This window comes from Crotalus tigris, unplaced genomic scaffold, assembly GCF_016545835.1.
Source record: "Crotalus tigris isolate CLP2741 ecotype Arizona unplaced genomic scaffold, ASM1654583v1 scf7180000018750.1061991, whole genome shotgun sequence".
Taxonomy (NCBI): Eukaryota; Metazoa; Chordata; class Lepidosauria; order Squamata; family Viperidae; genus Crotalus; species Crotalus tigris.
The window spans coordinates 479,709-502,204 of NW_024097182.1; the positions used below are offsets into that span (position 1 = coordinate 479,709).

A 22,496-nucleotide genomic window follows, 5' to 3' on the forward strand; every position below is an offset into this window, starting at 1 on the left:
TTTTAGTCATCAGTGTTGTATAACATGGAACAATCTGTCACCCTCCTGTTCTGCATGTAAACTGGAATTAGATTAAAAAATAAAAAAAAAGGAATGAGGACAAAGGGAGAAATTAGGATAAAACAGCCAACATGTCACAAGGATGCCACACTTCCATTTGCCAAGCACAGCTACTCAGAATGGAGCCTCCATCTTATCAACATTATTAGTGTTTTCCTAGTATTGCAACAGAAGACCTTCCATTCTAGATGTTCCCCATGGAGGGAAAGCCTTCATAATTGTCAATTAGCTGGGCTCCAAGACTGTCCTATATACCCTGTTTCCCTGAAAATAAGACCGGGTCTTTTTTTTTTCCTCCCAAAGAAGCACCAGGCCTTATTTTTGGGGTATGTCTTTTATATTCACCTCTGGCACCGACAGGCCCGCCCACCTCTTCTTAGGCCAAACGAACAGCTTCGTTCTGCAGCTGCATTCTGGCCTGCATTTCACAATCAGGCCTTTCCAGAAGTCCTCTGCAGCTGAGGACAGATCTATGGATTGAATCCATAATTTAGTTCTTGGCTGCAGCGGTCTTGCAGAACAGAGCTATGGATTGAATCGATAGCTCGGTTCTTGGCTGCACAGGCCTTCCAGAAAGGCCTGTGACTGAGAAATGCAGGCCTGGCTGCAGAAGACACTGCAGAAGAAGTGGGATAGCGAGGAGAGGCCTGGCTGCAAGGTAAGTGGGGTACATGGGTTAGAGCTTATTTTCAGGGTAGGTCTTAATGTTGGGAAAACACAGTAGTAAGCACTGACCTTCCCTGGCCATTTTTGCTGTGCTTGCCAAAGAGCTGCCTGGTTCCTCTTTTTTTTTTTTTTTGTCACTCAGATAGGGAAATACTGACTTTGTATGAGATCTGTGGGAAGGTCTGTATTCCCATAAAGAAGCCAAAATACAGCACAAATTTGCTCAGCATTTTTTTTTCTTAGATAAGATAAGGAAGAGAGTGAATGGAAGCATTGCAAAGTGCTGAATCATAAATATGTATGTGTGTCAGTGTATGTATGTGTGTGTGTATATGTATGCATATGCTTGTCTATGCGTGAAGAAAAAAAAGAAAGAAAGAAAGAAAGAAAGACACAAAGAAAGATGGACAATGGAGAAGCATTCTGAAATATTTTTTTCAGAGAGACTCTAGATTTGGGTTGCACATGAGCAGCAATACTGACTGGCCCTGTGGCATAGTGTTATGGACTTCTGAGATAAAAGAAGAAAACCTGGCAACTTATTGGTCTGTCAGCCACCTGTAAGTAATGCTTGAGACTCAAGCAGAGGTGGCTCTATTCGGAAGAGTCCTGAGCTCTAGAACATGCCACCAGCTAAAGAGAGCTAAGCAGTGGAGAACTGCATGACCTTGATCAAAGAATAATGAAGGGTGGGAATCAACTCCCTCCTCCAGCTACTTTCCCCCATGCTTTTATGATTTCATGTCCCAAGTACTGCTTGTTTCTTACCTTGTGGACAACTTCCATCTCTGACCTGATCTGTTCTTTTTGGGAATTCTCTGGCTCTGACCCACAACTTTCTTGTGTGTGGTAGGGTCTGACATCCATTCCTCGCATTTAGCAGACCTGCTTCTCAAATTGATAAGCAAGACCTCTGTCTTTGACCTAGCCAAATCTTTTTTTACTGAGGTCTCTAAGTCAGGGGTCTCCAATCTCTTGGCCATGGCCTACTAATGAGCCATGAGATGTTTACAACCAAGCCATGGAAAAAGCAGGCGAGTGCATGCACACGCATGCGCCTCCCCCCTTGCTCAAGCAATGGGCAACCGCGTGCATGTGCACTCCATTTGCGTGAGCGGCAGGTGTGTGTGCACGCTGCTTACGCAAATGGAGCTGCACAGATGCATGTGTGCTTGCCATATGCTCACACAAACCCATCCTGTCTCTCCCCCCTCTGCCAATTCGCAAAGCTGGAAAGGTTGGGGAACTCTAAGTCTCTAGCCTGTGCTTATCTCTGCTTCATATACTGTGAAAATGTTTTGACAAGCCAATTACAATGTAAGACTTACAAATCTGGGGGTCTAAGTTTTGTATAAGTCAGGTAGGCAGTGAAGGCACCACTTCCTTTATCAGCATATTTTCCTCCAGGCTCAAGACATGAAGACAAGCACATTGCTGTGGTTGTGAAGAAGAGAGTAAGGAGAGTTTGAGTGGGGTAAATGAACAAAAATAAAGAATTTTTGACAAAGGAGGAAGGACTTCGAGAAGAATTAACTTTCCTAGAAGTGCTGAGCTGCACTGGGTTGTATTGATCTAAGGAGGTACCCTAGAAAATAGAGAAATCCCAAACAGAATAATAGATAGAGGCCAAACACATATATGTGCCCATTTTAAAAATCTCTTTCTGTTCCTCTGTTGTTGTATGCAGTGCTCTTACTATTTATGTATTTATTTAGTTAAGTTGACTCATATGCCTGCTTATCTTGCTGTAGAGATCCTAGGTAGTTAACGATATATAACAACAGAATACAAATAAATATGAAAATAACAATACAATATTCCATAAGACAATCACCATAAAAAAAACAACCCAGCAACAACTACACAGGCTCAAACTAACCATTTCTCCTCCCCATGCTAGGATGATATCCATGTTGTGACAGCTTTTAAAAAAAAAAGGGGGGGGAGGGAGGAATTTAATCTTGTGGAATTGGTAGTGGTAATAGTATGGGGTTCCATAAAGCAGGCACCGCAACTAAAAAGGCCCAGATTCTGATTCCCACAAGATGACATTTTCAGCCTTTGGGGCATGCAGCATGCATTTCCTGCCAGACCTAACAAGACAGGTAGAAACAATTGAGAAGAGGCAATCCCACAAATGACTTAGTTCCATGCCATGGAAGCTTTCACAAGTGACAAAAAGCATCTTGAATTGCACCCAGGAGCATACCTGGAGCAAATGCAGCTCATAGAACAGAATTGTAACTGGTCATGCCTATAATTGCCCATGCTACCCCAAAATGCAAGACCAGTTGTTGCAATGTGCTTTTTGCACTGTTCTTATATGTAATGCTAGAGTTTTTGAATTCAAACAATCCATTATGTATGAATAACATACGATGAACATTTATGTACTAGTGAAAAGATTCCAAGGTTTTAGTACAGTTTCTTTCAGTAAATAATGCATAAATATTTCTATATAAGTTTACAAATTCCTACGTGAGAAAAGTTTTCAACATTACATTTTAGGAAAGTCAAATGTTCAATAATGAGAAATGTGAATGTAAATCAGCTTTATTGTGCCAAAGTCTGATTGGTTTGTTTGTTTTTCTTTCACATATGTCAGGATTTATGTTGATTCATTAAGCATTCCTACTGTGATATAAACTGGCACAACTGAAAAAGAGGTTGTGATATGTAGGCTTTGCAAAATATAACAGTTGCACTAATAATTATTTTTCTTGGCTGAATCAATACAAAATATTGATTTTTGCTCTGGACTATGTAACCTCTCTTTTAATATAATTCAACTAAGTACCTGGATTGGTAAAGAACCAATAAATCAGAAATGCAGTAAGTACTGTAAGGTCCAGAAGTGCTTAAAAAAGATGCAGATTTAGGAATCACCATGGGAATTATTGATCTATCTTTCAAAAGGTAAGTGATCTCTTTTTCTTATCCAGAATGAAACAATGACTGTTATTATAATGGGATTTGGTTTACATCCACAAAGTACATTTTAGAAATGTGCTAACCTGTAAAACCAGAATCACAAATACACTGGTAGCCTCCAGGCTTGTTGAAGCAACTTCCTCCATGCAAACAAGGAACCGTTTCACACTCATTTATATCCACTTCACATAAGACCCCATAGAAGCCAACTGGGCAGTTGCAAAGGAACCTATCATGTTAGAGAAAAGGAAGATTTCAGAGGATGGCAACATCAGCAAATATTTGCCATAAGTTTAACTTACTTCTACCTGAACGCAGAAATGCAGTGGCTCTCAGGAACTCCATTTGGTCTAGATAGGATTTATCTGATAAACTGATCTGACCCACAGCTCAGAATATGGTACTATTTTGGTTTTGCTCTTCTGCAAATTATTTCACAGTTATGTATGCCAATATCTATGTGTATGAATGAGGGTGGCTTATTTGGGGTAAGTTAAACTGTACTATATGTATACTTTATAGTTAAATGTTTGATATATATTTTTGGGGAAATACCGAAATATTCTTCCTGCATATCTTTGAAAGGAGAGATAGCCAAACTGAGGAAACGGCCTCAGATATACTGATATACCGTACTCAGATACGCTGCCAAATGTCTGGCAAATGGCCAGAGTTATTCTAAATCCATGCAGAAAGTAGGAATTAGGAATGGCCCCATTGGTAGGTTTGGCCTTTTTTGAGAAGAGATTGGAAGAATGACTGCTGATTGGCTTTGGGGGTAGGTGAGCTTTCTGCCTTTTGATTACTGGGTTTTGTGAGATGATAGAAGAGATGATATAACTGAATATCAAGCTTGGCCTTTCCTGAGAAGGACAACCACATCATTGATAGACTGCAGGTGTGTCAGACTTGGCAGTAATCAATGGTAGTTAATTACAGAGGTGGAAGAAATAAGCTGGCACAGTGGCAGGCACGGCAGATCAAGAGGTGGCCCAATACAAGATGCATTTGTAGTTTTGCTGCCAGTTGTTATACTATCCAGCATTCATAAAAAGCCAGTCCACTTCCCAGCCAGGTAGAAAATGCATTCTGTTCTGTTTCATCTCCCCTGAACGTCTGAGAAAAGGAAAATCTAGAAGCTGGAAGAAATTCAAGTAATCCCAAAAGAAAGAGCAACAAGGAACTGATTGCCCAAATCACATACCTGAACACTAGGGAGGGGTACTATAGGTAGATTTTAGTCCGTTTTCTGTTTTCATGTTTTTCTTAATTTGTCAGCAAAGCAATATAGCTGGCGGGAGCCCTATATCTCTTAGATGCCACAAGACACTCCCCAGGAAGATAGACAGTGGCAGCGAGCCACTCCAAGGCAGGAAGCAAAGCTTAGATGTATGGAGTACACACAAGGGCTTCTGGGAAGCTTAGAGGCAGCCATACTACTATACTCCTCCTCCCCCATCCTCTGATATCTATAAATGTTGGTTTGGTACCCATTCACTCATTTTAAGTGACTTCATCTTGCCCCAATCATACAGAATTAAAAAGAAAAAAGGATTCAGTGTATATTACTGAACTAAATTCCTAATTCTGTTGGATGATCAGTACAGAACTATATTATGTCACTAGTTATAACTTGTGGCTGGTGATGTGATAGAAATTAAGAGCTGTGAATGAGGGTCAAAGTAGTCATTTTGCAATACCGAAGAGTTCTGATAAGCAGAAATATTAGTGAGCTGATGAAAGACATAAAAGATACCATGAAAGCAACAACTTTGCTCTGTTTTTATCCTCAGCACTATACTGCATCTGAATGACGGTCCATTTAGCTTTCATAGCTTATGAATGTTAATCAAATTATTCTATAATAATTCTGTGATTATATTGCTCTATAATGGTATAATAACTATTCTCCTATTTGTTCACTACAAACTCTAAGAAATGAGTCATAATTGCTTGCTCTATGCCAGGCATGTCAAACTCGTGACGTCACGTGACGTCGCGCGATGTATCACAACTTTTTCCCCACTGCCAGCAATGGGTTGGGTGCAGTTTTATCATGATGCATCTAGCCTGTGGGCCGGCAGTTTGACATGCCTGCTCTATGCTGCTCAAAAAGTACAGGCTATCTACTTTCTCTAATACTACTTGACATTCTATATCATCAAAGCGAAAGGTCAAACTTTTTTTTCCCTTTAAAAAGAAAAACTTGATTCCAGTCACAAACCTGTTTATAAGATCTATGCATGTTCCCCCGTTTGCACAGGGATTTGATAGGCACTCATTAATCTCCCCTTCACACAGCATCCCAAAAAAGCCATCTCTGCAAAAGCACCTGGATAGAAGGATTGCATTTAGTGAACTGCAAAGAATCTTTAGCAGAAGAAGTAACAAAAAAAGAAAAAAAAAGAAAATGCAAGATTTCATTCATATTTTCTGTATATTGTATCACTTAAAATAAACAGTCTGGACAATTTAAACAACTTTTTTAGCAGAATACTTGATTAGCTGATTGCACAGATTTTAATTATAGCCTAGAAATCAGAGGAACTTTAAGCAATGGCTTTTCCCACAAATGATCTAAATCTGTGCCACTAAATATATTATCTTCCTCTAAAACAATCCTCAAGCCAAGTTTGACACTGATTCTTCCTTACCTATAACTGTTTACCCCATCCACACAGTGACCTTGATTCTTACATGGGTTGGAGAGGCATTCATTATTGTCAATTTCACAGTAAGTCCCTTCAAATCCTGAAAGACAGATGAAGCAGTAATGGATCTATGATCTCTTTGACTTAGTTTGAATGTCAGGAGCAGAAATAACAAAGACCCAGGTGAATGCCTTCAAAATTGAGCTTTAAAACACTTGGAGTATTTTCACCTGTTCAATCTAACAAGTGATGCTTCCCCATAGAGATGATTACATGTTGAATAATACTTTAATACAGGGGCAAAATAAAGAGGAATTCAGGAAATGAGCATCTAGCAAAATCTGTAAGAGCACTGTTATCTTTTTTGAAAAACTTGCAAATGTTATATTAAAATAGTAGTATGATGTCTTCAAAAACTATGCAAATCTGTCATATGTGTCTTAAGCTACCATACATCTCAATGTTTCTCAATCTGGCAGTTTGAAGATGTGTGGACTTCAACTCTCAGAATTTCCCAGCCACCATAGCTAGATTATTATCTATTATCTATGTCAGGGGTGTCAAACTGCCGGCCCGCTGGCTGGACGCGTCATCCAGAAGCCATGTCCACCTCATTGCCAGCAATGGCAAAACCGTCCTGATACATTGCACGACATCACATGACATGTCTGATCTATGTTCTAGATGATGATAATGTTAGTGTATGGCATTGTTACAGTAGCTAGAACAGGGGTGTCAAACTGCCGTCCCACGGGCGGGACATGTCACAAGGAAACCGTGCCCACCCCATTGCCAGCAATGGGGGAAGAGTTCTGATATGTCACATGACATCACATGACGTCGCAGGTTTGACATGGCTGAGCTAGAAGACCACAATGCAATTGCAGAGTAATAGTTTGGCTTGGCAAGATACTGTGGGGGGGGGGAAGCATGGCAGTTTTCAGAAACTTTAACTTTCTTACAGATACCAGTCTTGTTGTAGGATATGCTTGCGTGCTTCCAAAGGTGTGCCACAGAAGGGCGAGCTGGCTTCACAGTAGAGAGACAAATGGCTCTTCCTGCAGCATCACCCAAGGCCTCTTCCCTTCCCAGAGCCATCTTGCAAACAAGCATCACAAGTGGGAATGTTCACAGCCAGCAGGAATCTGACTGCCTGCACAGAGCACCACGTCTCCCCACTAAAGTGGTGCCTATTTATCTACTTGCATAAAACATGCTTTTGAACTGTTAGGTGGAAGCAACTGAAAGAAACTCACCCTGCCATGCTAAACTCAAACTGCCAGAGCAGAAACCATCTCCAGTGTCATTAAGACACTGAGCCACTGTACCTCTTATACATTCTAGATATTCTAGAGTAAAAAAAAATATTGTCACTTACAAAAGAGACTTTTTTTCTTCCCTTATCTATTTTTTATATTGATAAGGCTAGGAATGGGAAAAATGGTTTAGTATAGATTTAAGTCATTATTTACTTTATTCATACTCACTGAACCAATTCAGAGATGAACACAGTTTAGAATTGTCATTGCAATTCCTTCTACAAAAATATAAAAAACATGATTTGTGTTGGCAGATGAGAGTACATTAATGAAAGCAATGTAAAAATAGCCTGGAGAAAATGTATATTGAGAGAAAAAAATTAAGAAAATGTGCTTATCAGAATAGTAATATTTTTACAAGTTGGTAGACCAGTGCAAAACTGGACTTTTCTTTTTTCTTTTCTGTTTATAAATAAAATAACTGGTAGAATATGAGGGCCGCAGTGAGGGAAAAATAACCCTGCACTCTTCTGTATACGGTGATCAGATATTAATGGAACAATGTATGATCCAGCTATACAGAGACCCCAAATGTACTGTTTTCAGCATCTGAGCAATTCTAATATAGATTACTTCTAATAATGATTCAAAATTGAATGTCATTTCAAATGTTGAAAGCAATGTAAAATTTGAGGGTTTTTCAAGAGTGCTTATAACATTGAGTGCCATCACTTAACTAGATCATTCATCAATATAATATTTCTAGTCATTAGACTGTAAAGGGGAGAGACTGATATTGATGATTTCATTTGTTGCTATATTAATTATGTAATGATAGGAGGTATTTAGTCTGTTTTGGTTTTGAAAAAGGTTACATAATTTGACAGAGAAAATTGAATTTAAGATTTAGTTTGCTAGAAAATTTGGAACTCAGACATCATGCTAAGTCATGATTAAGATTTACCGTACTATGTTTTGGTTTAGTGTGATTTGTAAAATATATTGACAAAAGAGCATTCAGAGTTTATGACGGTGTGCTTTATTGCTACTGAGAACCAAACATAGGGAGATAAACTTCACTCTTAAGTTAGGACTTCAGTATGAAATGACATTCCTTGAGGTCCTTTTCATCTAAAGTGAGCGTTATGAAAGGAGTGAAATCTATTTCAGGAAGAAAAAAAAAGTAATGTCATTCTTATCATGAAGGTGTGTAATCTCTGTACAAACACAAAGGAGAAACAGACACACAGAGAGAAAAGCAATATATATATGAATGGGAAGGTTCTAGAAAAGTTTAAAATTTTCTATTCAGCAACAGGCTCACTGAGCATGTGCAAGAAAACCTGAGTACGTGCCTGGAACTAAATAAAGAATGTCCACATGTAGAGAACAAAAGAATACCCATATATGGTAAGGTAGGAGGTAAGATAGAATAATTGTGTCGTCTGATAGGTTTGTGACCTGCCACGTCAGGAATAGCTGACGTAGGTATAGGAGGAGATAGGGAGGGGTATAACTGCTGTTACGCTTCTGTAGGAGGTGTGGCTTTTCCCTGCAACTCTTGAGTGAGTGTATGGTTAAGTTTCACCACGCTTTGCAAACCGTTTTCTTTTACTAAACTCAACTTTGATAATAAAAGAAACTTTATTCTGCTACTCCGAACCTCGTCTCTGAATTTCTTTCAAGGAATTCTACAAACAAATTGGGGGCTCGACCGGGATCCAATCTGCGCTGGGACTCTGAGGGGTCCTCCTTAGGTGCACCCCTTTCCTTTTGAAAGGAGGGGAACCACCCAGAGGACTGCGGAGCTCTTGGAAAACCCGTAAAATTTTAATAAAGACGAGTATTAGGAGAAGGGTGAATAAAGTGCGGAACAGCCTGAAGACAGACCGGGTAACATCTGCGCGCAGACCCTGGTGAGTACTGGTTTGAAAACACCAGAACACAAGAGTCCAGGGCGGTCGGGATAGAGTGTGTGGATGTGAGAACTGGCAACGGGGCCGGGTGGAAGTCCTTTTGAGGGACCTCGGGGAGGTCTGCAGGACGGAGTGAGTGAAGGGGATATTATTGAATATCCGGAGACGGTGACGTGTGGAATTGAGAAGGAGTTGCTGGGAGGGACATAGGCACACATACTCAAGATAGGCTGAGCACCCATAAAAGAAATGGGGGGCAATACAGGGTCGACCAATCCGGGGAAAAAGTGTGTTAAAAGGATCCGTAAAAACCCCAAACTTAAAATCGACCCGAATGGCCCTTTGGGCAAAATATTGGCTGGATGGGGATCCCCGCCCTATAACCGGGAGATTTTGAGGTTGGGGTTGAATAAAGAAGATATGGTTAATTTATGTTGTTTTGTTTGGTGGGAGGACGATAATGTGGAGTGGCCAAGGAATGGCTCCACAGATTATTTTCAGTGTCACAATTTATATAACTATGTGAAGAAAAAGAAATGTAAGAGTTTAGATAATGAATTAGATTATGCGCTAATTTGGGTGACAGATGATGGTAGCAACAGAACAGCAAGTAATGAAGCAGGAAAAACCTCCTAGAAGAGAGTTTGGGGATAAGAAGAGTCCCTTTGAGACAAGATATAGGGGGGATGAAAGGAACCAGTATGTTAATGGGAGTAGAGGAAGGGGATTTGGAGGATTTCAAGGTGGATACCAGAATAAGGAGACAACGTGCTTTGGATGTGGAATGAAGGGCCACTTTTAAAAAAAAAAAAATTGCCCTAAACGCGCGAGAGAACAGCAAGTTTACTCAGTGTGGGAAGAAGAGGATAGTTTTTACTAGGGGAGGGAAAGGAGCTCATTGGCTTTTGAACAGCTCCTTGAAATAATAATAATAGTTATTGATTTGTCAAGAGAAAGTATGAAATGAAATATCCCTATGTGAAAGTGTTTATACAAGCAGTTTGAATGGAAGTGAATGTATGGATATGCTGATCCTGTCTCTCTCTCTCTCTGTGTGTGTGTGTGTGTGAGTGAGTTTCTCCCCCATTTAAACTGCAGGTTTTATTGTTTTAGCAAGTGTTTGCATGAGAAGAGTTCCATGGAGAATGTGAGAGAATTTATGGCAAATTCATGTGAAGGAGAGAAAGCTATTCCTCCCCCTTCGTTTTCAGCTGGCTGTGTTGCTTTAAGAGTGAGAGACAGAAAGAAAAGGGGGGGGCTGCTCATTTTAACTTTTTTCTCCGCTTGGAATTCTGCTTTGGGAGGAAGGTGGGGTGGATGTGAAATTTAATACCCATTCTTATAGTAATGAAATATGAGAAGAACTTGAATACACCTATACTGTAGTTTTATTTTTATGTTTTTATGTCTGTGTGCAGGACACACTGATAAAAACATAATATCTAGGAGACCTGAAGGAATGGTAATTCAACCCTTGTTTAAAACGAAGGAGTTGAGAAAATTTTGGGATTATAAATGAGCTATGTTTTGAATAAAGATTTGTATGCAAACAAACTCAAGCAGAGTTGGTGAGCGCTCCTTTGTTGGCTCTTTACTAAGCAATGTGTTTGTAAATACGGATAAAAGAAATGGCTAGGGGAGGGATAATTGATACTTTTCTATGGTTAATATATGGTTGGTTATATGATATGTAGACAAATACATAAAATGCTCTATAACATCTAATGGTGAGGCTATTTCAATGCATTCAAGTTGATTTTAAATCATCTCAAGTAGGAAATTCCACAATATGAAAACTAATGACATGTTTATAAAGAATTAGATACTGGGGCTGTTTTCTGCTTTGTCTTATCTCAGGAAACAAGGCTTGCTGATCTAAACACCCCCTTTGAAATTTCCTGTCCACAAGTTTGAGGTGGGACAGTGGATCCTGATCCGTGAAAGGAGGAAAAACTGCAACCTAAGTGGGAAGGACCATTCCAGTGTTGCTGACCTCTGAAACAGCAGTCTGGACGAAAGAAAAAGGGTGGACCCACTACACACGAGTGAAGGGACCAGTAGCTGAACCAAAAGAACAGTGGACCTGTGTTCCAAATCCAGAACCTTTAAAGCGACAGTAATCGAATGTCCAAACCAGATCTATGACTGGAGAACGATATAGGAGAGCAACAAAAACAGAAGGATGTGAAGCCTGCATTACGAATGCCACCAAAGGAAACGCAGTAATTAAAACCTTGGTATATTATACCCCAGCACCTAGGGGATGTATATTTCAATCTATGTGTCAATTAAATAACACACAATATTCAGTTTGTAAGGGAGAAGACAAGAAGATACAATGTTATGATCCATCAATGCCAACATATTTCAATTTTAGTATATATGTAGGTCTAGCTAAAACAGGAGCAAGACAGAGACCTGAAAATGAATGGAAAGATTAAAACTATGTTAACGAAATTATATTTGGAAACAGGAATGAATTGGATGAAAACTTTGCCTATAGCCCTGTTTAGAATAAGAACACAACCTAGGAGGGATGTTGGGATTTCACCTTATGAGATGTTATTTGGCATGCCACTAAGAAATGCTGGTATACAAATGGGGAATCTACCTAGTAAAGATAAGGGACTGATTCAATACTTGCAAATACTGTCCCAGACTTTTGATTCTTTCAGAAAAACTGGCTATTTGATACAAACTCCTCCTCTAAGCTTCAAAGTCCACTCCATAGAAGTCGGAGACCAAGTGTGGATAAAGACGTGGAAAGATGATTCCCTCAAACCGAAGTGGGATGGACCGTTCTTGGTGTTATTGACCACAGACACTGCCATTCGGACACAAGAAAAGGGTTGGACTCATTATACCCGAGTAAAGAAGGCTAATCTTGAGGAGTCGGAAACATGGAAAGCATTTCAAAAAGAACCATTGAAACTGGTGTTAAAAAGACAATGACTTATATCCTTTTGAATATGACAATAGTGGCGATTGGGGGAAAATTATGGATTGAGCCGCCTAGAATCTTTGAACCTAATGGAACTTGGACACAAATTCGGTGTTATAATGACAAAGAGAGTGAACACTGTCCCATGAACTGGATCTTTGAACCCAAAATTTGGTGGTGTGAATCTAAGTTGCAACCAAACTGGCAGCAAGTAGGTCAGGAGAAAAGCTGGGTAACGCAAAATAAAGGGGGTAAGTGTCAAAGTACTCTATATTTACAAGTAACCAGGGAGACTATAGGTAAATATACCTGTACCATGTGGGAAGGGAAAACTTATTTGACTAGTCACTCTTTAGTGGCTTCTCCAGACTCCTTTGAATTTCCTCCTATTCCCTTGTGGATATGGACAGCTTCGGCTATGAGGAGACACTTTCTGCGGAGAGAAAAGAGAGCAACTAGTACTATTATCTGTCTAAAAGGTGGGTGACATCAAAAGGGAGAGTTCCAATACTGGAAAACTACTCAATATGGATGTAATCTGACTCTGGAAGTAACACCAAGGCAAACCCAGAGAGATCCAGCTTGGACTTGTAAAAATCAAAGTAGAGAGTGGATGAGTGGAATTACCCAGATGTGTGAAAATGCAACCAGGGGAGACCCAAGGTGCCATTGGATAGGGAAGGCCTTGTGGTACAGTGGTTGTGGCACAGAAGGGGAAAGCACTGATTATCTCTACTTTCTATGTAACAATACTAGGAGTCAGTATTTACAACCTGAATGGGAAGGGCTGTGTGAAGTATTATGGGAAGAACTTGTTCAGACTCATCAGCCTGTCCATTCCTTATCCCCTCCTGTTAGAAAGATGAGAACTACTGTTACTACAAAACAGACCACAACGAAGTTCGGACCCTGCCAAGAGTGCACAGAATGTATTAAAAAGACCAAGCAAGGGAATATAGTTACTAGTACCTTATTATATCACACTCTAAAACCAGAATGTAATGCTACTAAAGTGCAACCTTGTGTGTGTAATCAAACTCAATATTTTAGGTGTTATACAGCCCAAGGGATGCAGTGCTATGAACCAAAAGCAGTAGGTCCAATTACTGCTAACATTTATGTATATGGATATAAAGGGGGAGTTACTGGAACAGAAGGGTTATTTGCTATAGCCCAAACTAAGGGAGGATACGTTGCCCACAATACCACAAGAGGAAATACCAAGCTGTCTGTGTGTTTTGACACTTGTAAAGCTATAAGGATAGGACAAGGACATGATAATAGACAAGGAATGAAGTGTGGTAACTTTGAGTGGGAAAAAGATTATATGAGGGAAGAAAAATATTTATTCCAAGTTGCTATGCCCGCTGCGAATACAGGCCAGGTGGCTTTTGCTCCAAGTCACACTTATTGGTATACCACTAAGACCCCTTGGGAATGGAGGAAAGGACCCCAGGGGTTCAACTTGTCTATGGCCTCAGTATCAACAGATTGTAAGCCAGAACAGTGTACACGGATTTGCTTACAAATCAAGGCATCTGAAACCCCCTCTACTAATTTTTATTATTTTGGTATTGGTATAAATGGAAGAGGAAGAGATCCATATGGGTATATTATAGTAAAAGTGAGTTCAACAAAGTTAACTTCAGAGCCAGTAAAAGTATATTGGGAATATCAGGAAGAGATTGCAAAATTTAATAGTCTCCCTGTTCCACCAAAGGCTAAAAATATGTTTATCGCTTTAGCCCAAGAGGTTGCTCAGAAGTTAATGCTGAAAAATTGCTTCGTGTGTGGGGGAACCAATATGGGAGATGAATGGCCATGGCATGCTAGAGAAGCTAATTATACTGAAATTGAGAAATGGAAAGGAAATTTCACTTACCAGAACACCTATAATGAAACTTGGAGGATGTCCATTAACCTGGTGGGCAATATATGTTACTCGAGGAGTAACCATAGTGGGAGAACTAAACCTATGGGGTTCATGCGCTGTTTGAATACCTGGGAAAACAATACTTGGATATCACAAACGAATCAAAGTGTCCCTAACAACTCTTTATCTTTAATTCCCGAGCTTGCCTTCCTAAAAGATCCTGAAAACGATACCCTCCTCTGGACCACTCCTGATGGGTTATATTGGATCTGCGGAGCATTTGCATATAATATTCTCCCTGCTGGATGGTTTGGGTCTTGTATTCTGGGTGCTATACAACCCTCTTTCTTCCTCTTGCCATTACAAAGAAGACAATTATTGGGTGTCCCTGCCTATGAACATGTGGGAAACTTGGTAAGGCGGTCTGTGGCTAAAGTGGGAGAAGGGTTAAAAATTGGGAATTGGAAAGATGATGAATGGCCACCCGAACGAATAATTGCTTATTATGATCCAGCTACTTGGGCCCAAGATGGAAGTTGGGGGTATAGGACCCCAATTTATATGTTAAACAGAATTATCCGATTACAAGCAGTAGTAGAAATTATAACCAATAGAACAGCTGAGGCTTTAACTAAGTTGGCTAAAGAAAGTGTTTTGTCCAGAACATATATTATGCAAAACCGCTTGGCTTTAGATTATTTGTTGGCTAAGGAAGGAGGTGTCTGTGGAAAATTTAATTTAACAAATTGCTGTATACAAATTGACGATTCAGGCATGGTAATTAACCAGATAACGAAAGACATGGTTAGAATTGCACATGTACCTGTACAAACTTGGACAGGGATATTGGATGATGAAGGGTTCTTGGGAGGAATATTCAGAAATTGGAAACAGGCTCTGTTTATGGTATGTATTATATTCATTGGAATAATGATGTTACCTTGTCTGATTCCAGTAATAAAGAACCTAGTAAACAGTTCAGTCCACGGTATATTACAAGCCCAACAAAATGCTAAGTCCATAATGGTATTAAAAGAAATTGAGGACCAAATCCAGTTGTTGGAAAATATGAATACTTCACATCCAATGAAAACTACCAAAGAAGAAACTAGTAGGTTAAATGAAATAAAAGAAAATATTAAACTAGTGACCAAATAAGAAATGGGGGAATTGAATGGGAAGGTTCTAGAAAAGTTTAAAATTTTCTATTCAGCAACAGGCTCACTGAGCATGTGCAAGAAAACCTGAGTACGTGCCTGGAACTAAGTAAAGAATGTCCACATGTAGAGAACAAAAGAATACCCATATATGGTAAGGTAGGAGGTAAGGTAGGATAATTGTGTCGTCTGATAGGTTTGTGACCTGCCACGTCAGGAATAGCTGACGTAGGTATAGGAGGAGATAGGGAGGGGTATAACTGCTGTTAGCTTCTGTAGGAGGTGTGGCTTTTCCCTGCAACTCTTGTGAGTGCATGGTTAAAGTTTCACCACGCTTTGCAAACCGTTTTCTTTTACTAAACTCAACTTTGATAATAAAAGAAACTTTATTCTGCTACTCCGAACCTCGTCTCTGAATTTCTTTCAAGGAATTCTACAAACATATACATTTCCCTTTAAACAAAGACACTTGTTATGTCAATGCCTTATTTTCATGGAATGAATATTTGATGCTGATCTCAGCTCTACAGAATGATGCAATTTCTAATCCAATTTCCAGCTCTAATGGAAAATTTTTAAACTTAGGATTTACACTACTAATTATTTTATTGTGTTCTGAATTCTACAATATAGAGTGTAAAAATAGTGATACTAGTATATAACAAAGCTTTCTGATGATGACTGCTGGTATAGTAGGAGGACTTTTTCTGAGGACATCCCACACCCAAGAAAAGAAATTTAATTAAATGAAGTTAAATTAAATAAAGCTCTTTTTTACTGATATCCCATCAGCTCTTCAAAGGTTTTCCCCTCTCCTCTCTTTTAATAAGCTTGTAATTCTGGAGTTGTTCAAGTAGTTTATTTTTCTTTACTGATTTTATAACCGTTTTATCTTGATTTGATTTAGAGTTATGGTTGTGTTAGCTATATGATCTTATTGATACATATTACACCTTGTTTGAATTATGATTATTCTAATCTATTCTGTTCTGAGAGCAGAACCAAAGTCTTTAATAGAGAAATACCCTTGACAGTCTGGGAAATTACTAAAAGTACTGTGAAGTCTATAATTCTAGCCAATTTAATGTGACCTAACACAACTAAATGAGAATTGTTTTTTCTTTAATTTCTGAAACTTAAAGTTCTTCAACACATTTTTAACAGTTAGAAACATTATGACAAATTAACATAGCCAACTGCAATTAATTTATAGCATCTAAAATATTTGCCCAGAACAGTCTTCACAAAACGTTATAATGTAAATTCTAATTCATGTCTTAAACTGTGAATATAGTCTACTAATTTAATATATAAAACAGAATATATTTTTTCAGCCAAGTATTTTGTAAATTGATTGGTTAATTAGGTATTTGAAATATACATTTAGTGCTAATGTATTGTTATGGTAATGACATTTACTACCATATGTACTAAAGTAATAGGCACATTTAAATGCAACTACTGGTCATGCAAATCAGTCTAGCAGAAGATACAAATTATAAATCAACAGTGCATGGAAATGATTTGATATAGCCCTGGAGAATAAACTTTTATTTTTAAAATTATTTAAATAAAAAATCCCCACATTGTTATATTTTCCAAGCAAAACATTTAGAAGAAACTAATTTTTAGTTTCTTGTTACTTAGAGGTATTTCCTATTTGGGTTGTATTTTCAATTATTTGACTGCCCAGCCTTTAATAATAAACAAGTACTGCCTGATGTTGCATAGTCACTAACCATATGAATTGCTGTTTTTACTTAATCAGCAGTGAGTAATGAATTAAAATGCAGCTCAGATTGTGATTTAGAAATCCCAATACATTTCTCAGCTGAAGGCCTTTTTATTCTTTCGAACACAATAGAATATTGGAAAGGAATTATGTAATGGAATGTGGGACTCTATCTGCAGGATAATGCTCCAAGAACAAAATGGTATCAGATTTGGTATTACAGGAGAATCTGGTAAAAGATTGGCCTTGAAAATGGGCTAGATCCATTTTCTTCAGTTTTCCCAAAGGCTGGGAAAGGCAAGTGTGCTAAGATTTTAGATATTGTAGTTGCTTTATTCTGCATTCTCCTGGTCTCGTGATCTGAAACAGAGCTTTCATTAGGGGGTTGGAAATAATTCCCAAAATTGTGTTCTTCATGCTTTCCCTACATTGCTTAAAATCCCAAAACTTTACTCATGATAGTTAAATAAATAAATAAATCATTCCCATTTGAGCATTGCAAATGTTTTTCAGCTCCTTTCTTTTGAAAAAAACAGAAATCTTTTCCCCAGAGCTGTGGGTGTTAGGCAAGATATTGTAAAATGTACCAAGCATGTAGCAGTTTTTGTAAGTCACCTTTTTGACAGATGCATAATGGCTTCCCATCAACCTGGGCCAAACAAGTGGCATTGTTTCTGCATGGATTGTAGGGAGCATCACATGGATTATGGTGATACTGGCATTTTTTCCCAATATAAAATGGAGGGCAAGCACAGAGGAATTGACCAGGGACAATGGACTCATAGCAAGTTGCTCCATTCAAGCATGGTGCAGATTCACATTCAGTTATATCTTCATTGCACTGTTGTCCTGTCCAGCCTGCTGTGCATACACATCTGAAAGAAAAGCAGAAGATAATGTAACCAAGTAAAAGCACTCGAATTGGCATTGGTTTTCTATATCTTTCCTTTATTTTGATTATGTTTTTATGAGCACTGATTTTAAACTGCCTAAAAAAGTTTCTACCAACAGCTAAAAATAAAACCTTGCTGGGTGGGACAAAGGAATCTATACCTAAGAAAGTAAAACAAGGGGGAAATGAGCTTTTAAATGCAAGAACATTGTAGTGAAAAAGAGCACACAAAGCTGTTTTATCAAATTCATCATTAATTGGTGATCAAAGTTGCACATTTTATATGTTGTGAATACTAATATGTTACATATGCAACTAAATTATTTACAGATTGTCCTTCTGAATTACAGAACTCAAGGTGACTTACAAATGCAATTTAAAACAGGATAAAATCAACAATAAGATGAAGCTGCACCTTGACAAATGAAATAACATTGCCTACAAACAAATATGTAGACCAGTGTTTCTCAGTGTTCTTGACAACTTTTAGATGTGTGGACTTCAAAACTCAGAATTGCCCAGCCACACATGCTGGCTGGGGAATTCTGGGAGTTGAGGTCCCCACATTTGCAAATTGCCAAGGCTGAAAAACATAGACTTAAACAATGCCATAGAGGGATTTAAACATGCATTGCCATAAAAGGCTTGAGGAAATAGAAGTACTTAACAGGGAGTTAAAATATGGTAATAGGCCATGTAAATGCAAAAAATGAAGGAAGATCCTTACCAAAGGAACATACCATGATTGGCCTCCAAAAGGTAATACAAATTACTGATGTCCAGATACATGAGGAAAAGTTGCAATCCCCTGTCTGCCCTACTGAGAATGGTTTTAATAGTTTGATCAGCACTCTGAACTGATTCTAGAAACAAAATGGGAGCCACTAAAAAAATCTTAAAGTCACTGTAAAAAAAAAAAAATCTTAGCTGTTAGATTCTGGGTCAAAACGTCAAAGTCTGCTCCAAAGGCAAATTGTGACTGAGTAAGATTTACACATGGAACAAAGCCTCTGAATTAAGTTCTTTGCAAGAATAAGTCTTCCATGGACTGTTAATTTTTAAATGGAACATTCTGAAAATGGCTCCAACCTTTGATTCCCAGTCACCTTTTCCCATAAACCGAGGCACCTGACCCTTGGTATATCCAGGATGCTAGAACATAGCTAAGATTCATTTCTGTAAAAATGTCTGTAAAAGGAAATATGGATGAAATTGCATGGCTGGTGGTAATGATGTGACACAAATATGCAGTGCACTGATAACCTTTATTATTTTGGTCTCACAGTGTTCCTCTGACAGCCATGATACATTGGAAATTGACATTTCCAACTTATTTTGAATAAAACTTGACAAATCAACTCTTCCTGCTTCTGCCATATAATTAGAAATCTGTAACTGTTCCAAATGCCCCCCCCCCCTTAAAAAAAAGGAGAGAAAAATGAACCTAAAGACCAGGGCATGTTTAAGCACTCCCAAATCTTAGAAAATAAAATAAATTCCCCTCAAAGCTTTCTGTGTTCAGAAAGAAGTGTTAGAGAAAGGATGCATAATAATATAATAGAACATAGATGTATTTCCTTTCTAAATAAATTACATAGTGTTATATGGTTCTTTTAAACTTTATGTCATGGTTCCAATAGATGAGACCAATAAAAAGAACTCCAAGGCAAGAGGTTTCCTTAAAGAACATATTTATTGGCTACAAAGTATCAGCAGGATCAAAAGTGAAACCAAGACTGAAGTTCCCTCGCAAAGGTTACAATGTTGCAAAGTTGAACTTCCCACCCCAGCACCATGTCATAAATCATATTCCCCAACTCAGCCCGCCAAAACTCAGGCAGCAATGACCTTGGTTCCCACAAGACAATTTATTGTTTTGTCTAACCTTAAAAGCACACATTCCCCCCTCCCATACTGTGGCAACCAAAAACAAAGTAGAAATGGCTTCAGCATTGACCCTTCAGTTCTTTAGATTTGAAATAACAATGAGGACATGCATTATTTGCTACCCAAATGTTGAATTTAATTTAGTTCTGTATATCACTTGATGCTCTCTGAGCTTGCTTACTTGCAGACATTCCATTAGATGACTATGAAACATCATCAATGCTCATCAAATCACTGATGATGTTATCTTGTTAGGTAATGAAATATCTGCAAGCAAGTAAGCAAACTCAGAGAGCACCGAGGACTCCATAGTTCAACCTGAGCCACATATATTCTTTTATTAGTTAATTTAGTTCAGAAGAAAACCAATTCCATCTTTTTCTCTCAATCTCACTGGTATTGGAATTAAATTTTGTCCTTTATTCCTACAGCTAGGTAACATCAGCATGGACAGTCAATGCAGATCAAACCTGATTCTGTTTGAATTTCCAGATTCAAAGAGGATCTAATTGGATTTGAGATAATGATTAGGGTTTCAAGGGTAAACTGATATAAGCCACTGCAAGAGCTGAGATTCAATGAAGAATCTGCAGCTGAATATTTTTTAAAGAACAGGGTAGAGTTAGGATAACATGAAATGAGCAGGGTGACTGATTCTTTAGAGAAATTAACCTGGCCAAATTTCAGCTAGATAACTTTTGGGTTTATCTTACTCAGAATGAAACCAAAAGTAATTAAACAAGCCCCCCCCCAAAGTTCCTTATCAAAAACATTTTTACTATTTCATTTGTTATCCTGGGATCCCAGATATGAAGAACTATCTTGTGAGGCAGCATGCTTTATTGCCATAATTATTTTTTTAAATAGAAATTAACAGCTGATTAGCATGCTTGGCCTGTCCTGAGAAAAATCCACACACTGGTTTTCAGGGGCTGCCAGGCTAGGCAGTGAATATTGACAAATTAACTATCCACTCCTTACCAAGAGATTCACTTAAATCTGACTCACTTCTGCAGAATTAAAAATAAAATTTCACCCAGAATTAAAAATAAGATTTCATTCCAGTCCCTATAGAGTAGACTGATCAATCTTCAGAGGACCAGCACAGAAGTATACAACTAAATTTCATTACCTCCAAGAGACAGCAGAGTTTAGGATTCTGCCTGGCCATGTTTAAAAAACTAACAGCTGAGAGAGCAGAGCCAAAAGCAATATTAGATTTGGCATGCCAAAATGAAGCTGGTAGGCATTGAGTTTGATAATGTGATAAAACACATTTGTTGGCTACAGATACCAATCTTTAAGGAGGTTCTCAAATCACTCAAGCTTCCCCCTTGAGCTTTCTCCAAAAATGAAAGTGAGATTATAACATTGTACACTTTGGGAAACAAGCAGCCAAAAACTATGGCATCTGCAAAACACATTGCAAGGGGACGAAGTGTTTTGCAGCCTGTTGATTGGGTTTAGTGCTTTGAATCGGGTCACTCTTCATTCATGAAAAAATGGTCATTAGAAAGAATACTTTCTTTCTAATGCTAAATGGATAGGTGGGTAAAAATGCCAAATCCACCCATTTGCAGATACAAAGTAGATATGAAAAAGATGTAAAAATGTATGGATTTTACAAGGATCAAAATGTGTTTGATAAGATTTTGTTAACCTCGGATGAGAAATTAATTAAGAAAATGTATAATTTTTTGTTAATTTTAGATATGGAAAGTGAACAAGTGAAAGAAACAATGATAAGATGGGCAAAAAAATTTGGTTATGATATAGAATTAGAAAAATGGCAAATGTTATGGGAGAGAAACTATAAATTAACAATGTCAACTTCATACAAAGAAAATCTGTATAAAATGTTTTATAGATGGCACCTTCCACCAGCAAGATTAGCAAAAATGTTTAAAAATATGTCAGATAGATGTTGGAAATGTAAACATAACATAGGCACGTATTATCATATTTGGTGGACATGTGGGAAGGCAAAGGCCTATTGGAAAAGCATACATATGTGGTTAGAAAAAATATTGGGCGAACAAGTGGATTTTAAACTTGAACTTTTTTTACTAGGCATTATGTCTGAAAAGATTAATGAGCAGAAATTATATTTAATTCTACATATTACCACAGCAGTAAGAATAATTTTTGCACAGTACTGGAAGAATGAAGGATTACCATCAGAAGAAGAAATAATCATGAAAATATTGGAATGTGCAGAGATGGACAGACTAACTATGAGGCTGAAAGACAAAGAAGATACGGACTATTATAAAATTTGGAATTTATTTTATTCTTGGTTAGAGAAAAGAATGAAGGATTAGGAAGTGAACATGTATTAGCTTACCAAATACCAGACAACTTGTTGATCGGAAAAATTAACATATGTTGATGGGAAAAAAATTAATAAAAAAGATTATTAAAAAAAAAGCCAAATCCAATCTAAACATCTGGCTGTTTGTGCAATGAATCATAATGAAATGTAGACTCTCCACATAAAATGACCTGTAAGGTTCAAACCTATGCTTCAATGT

At 38.0% G+C, this 22,496-nt stretch overlaps 1 protein-coding gene across 2 annotated transcripts in view; it reads right to left on the reverse strand.

The window, feature by feature from the left end:
* Positions 1-4,798: 4,798 nt before the first annotated feature.
* Positions 4,799-22,496, reverse strand: part of LOC120313634 (protein eyes shut homolog) — a 445,596-nt gene continuing 427,898 nt past the window's right edge. For both annotated transcript variants that reach the window (XM_039355732.1, XM_039355731.1), the window contains 3 exons: positions 17,802-18,061; positions 6,312-6,408; positions 4,799-5,989 (listed from right to left, as the gene is read on the reverse strand). In XM_039355732.1, coding sequence (XP_039211666.1) covers positions 5,644-5,989; positions 6,312-6,408; positions 17,802-18,061 — 703 coding nt within the window. In that variant the 3' untranslated portion in view covers positions 4,799-5,643. The remainder of the gene's footprint in view (positions 5,990-6,311; positions 6,409-17,801; positions 18,062-22,496) is intronic.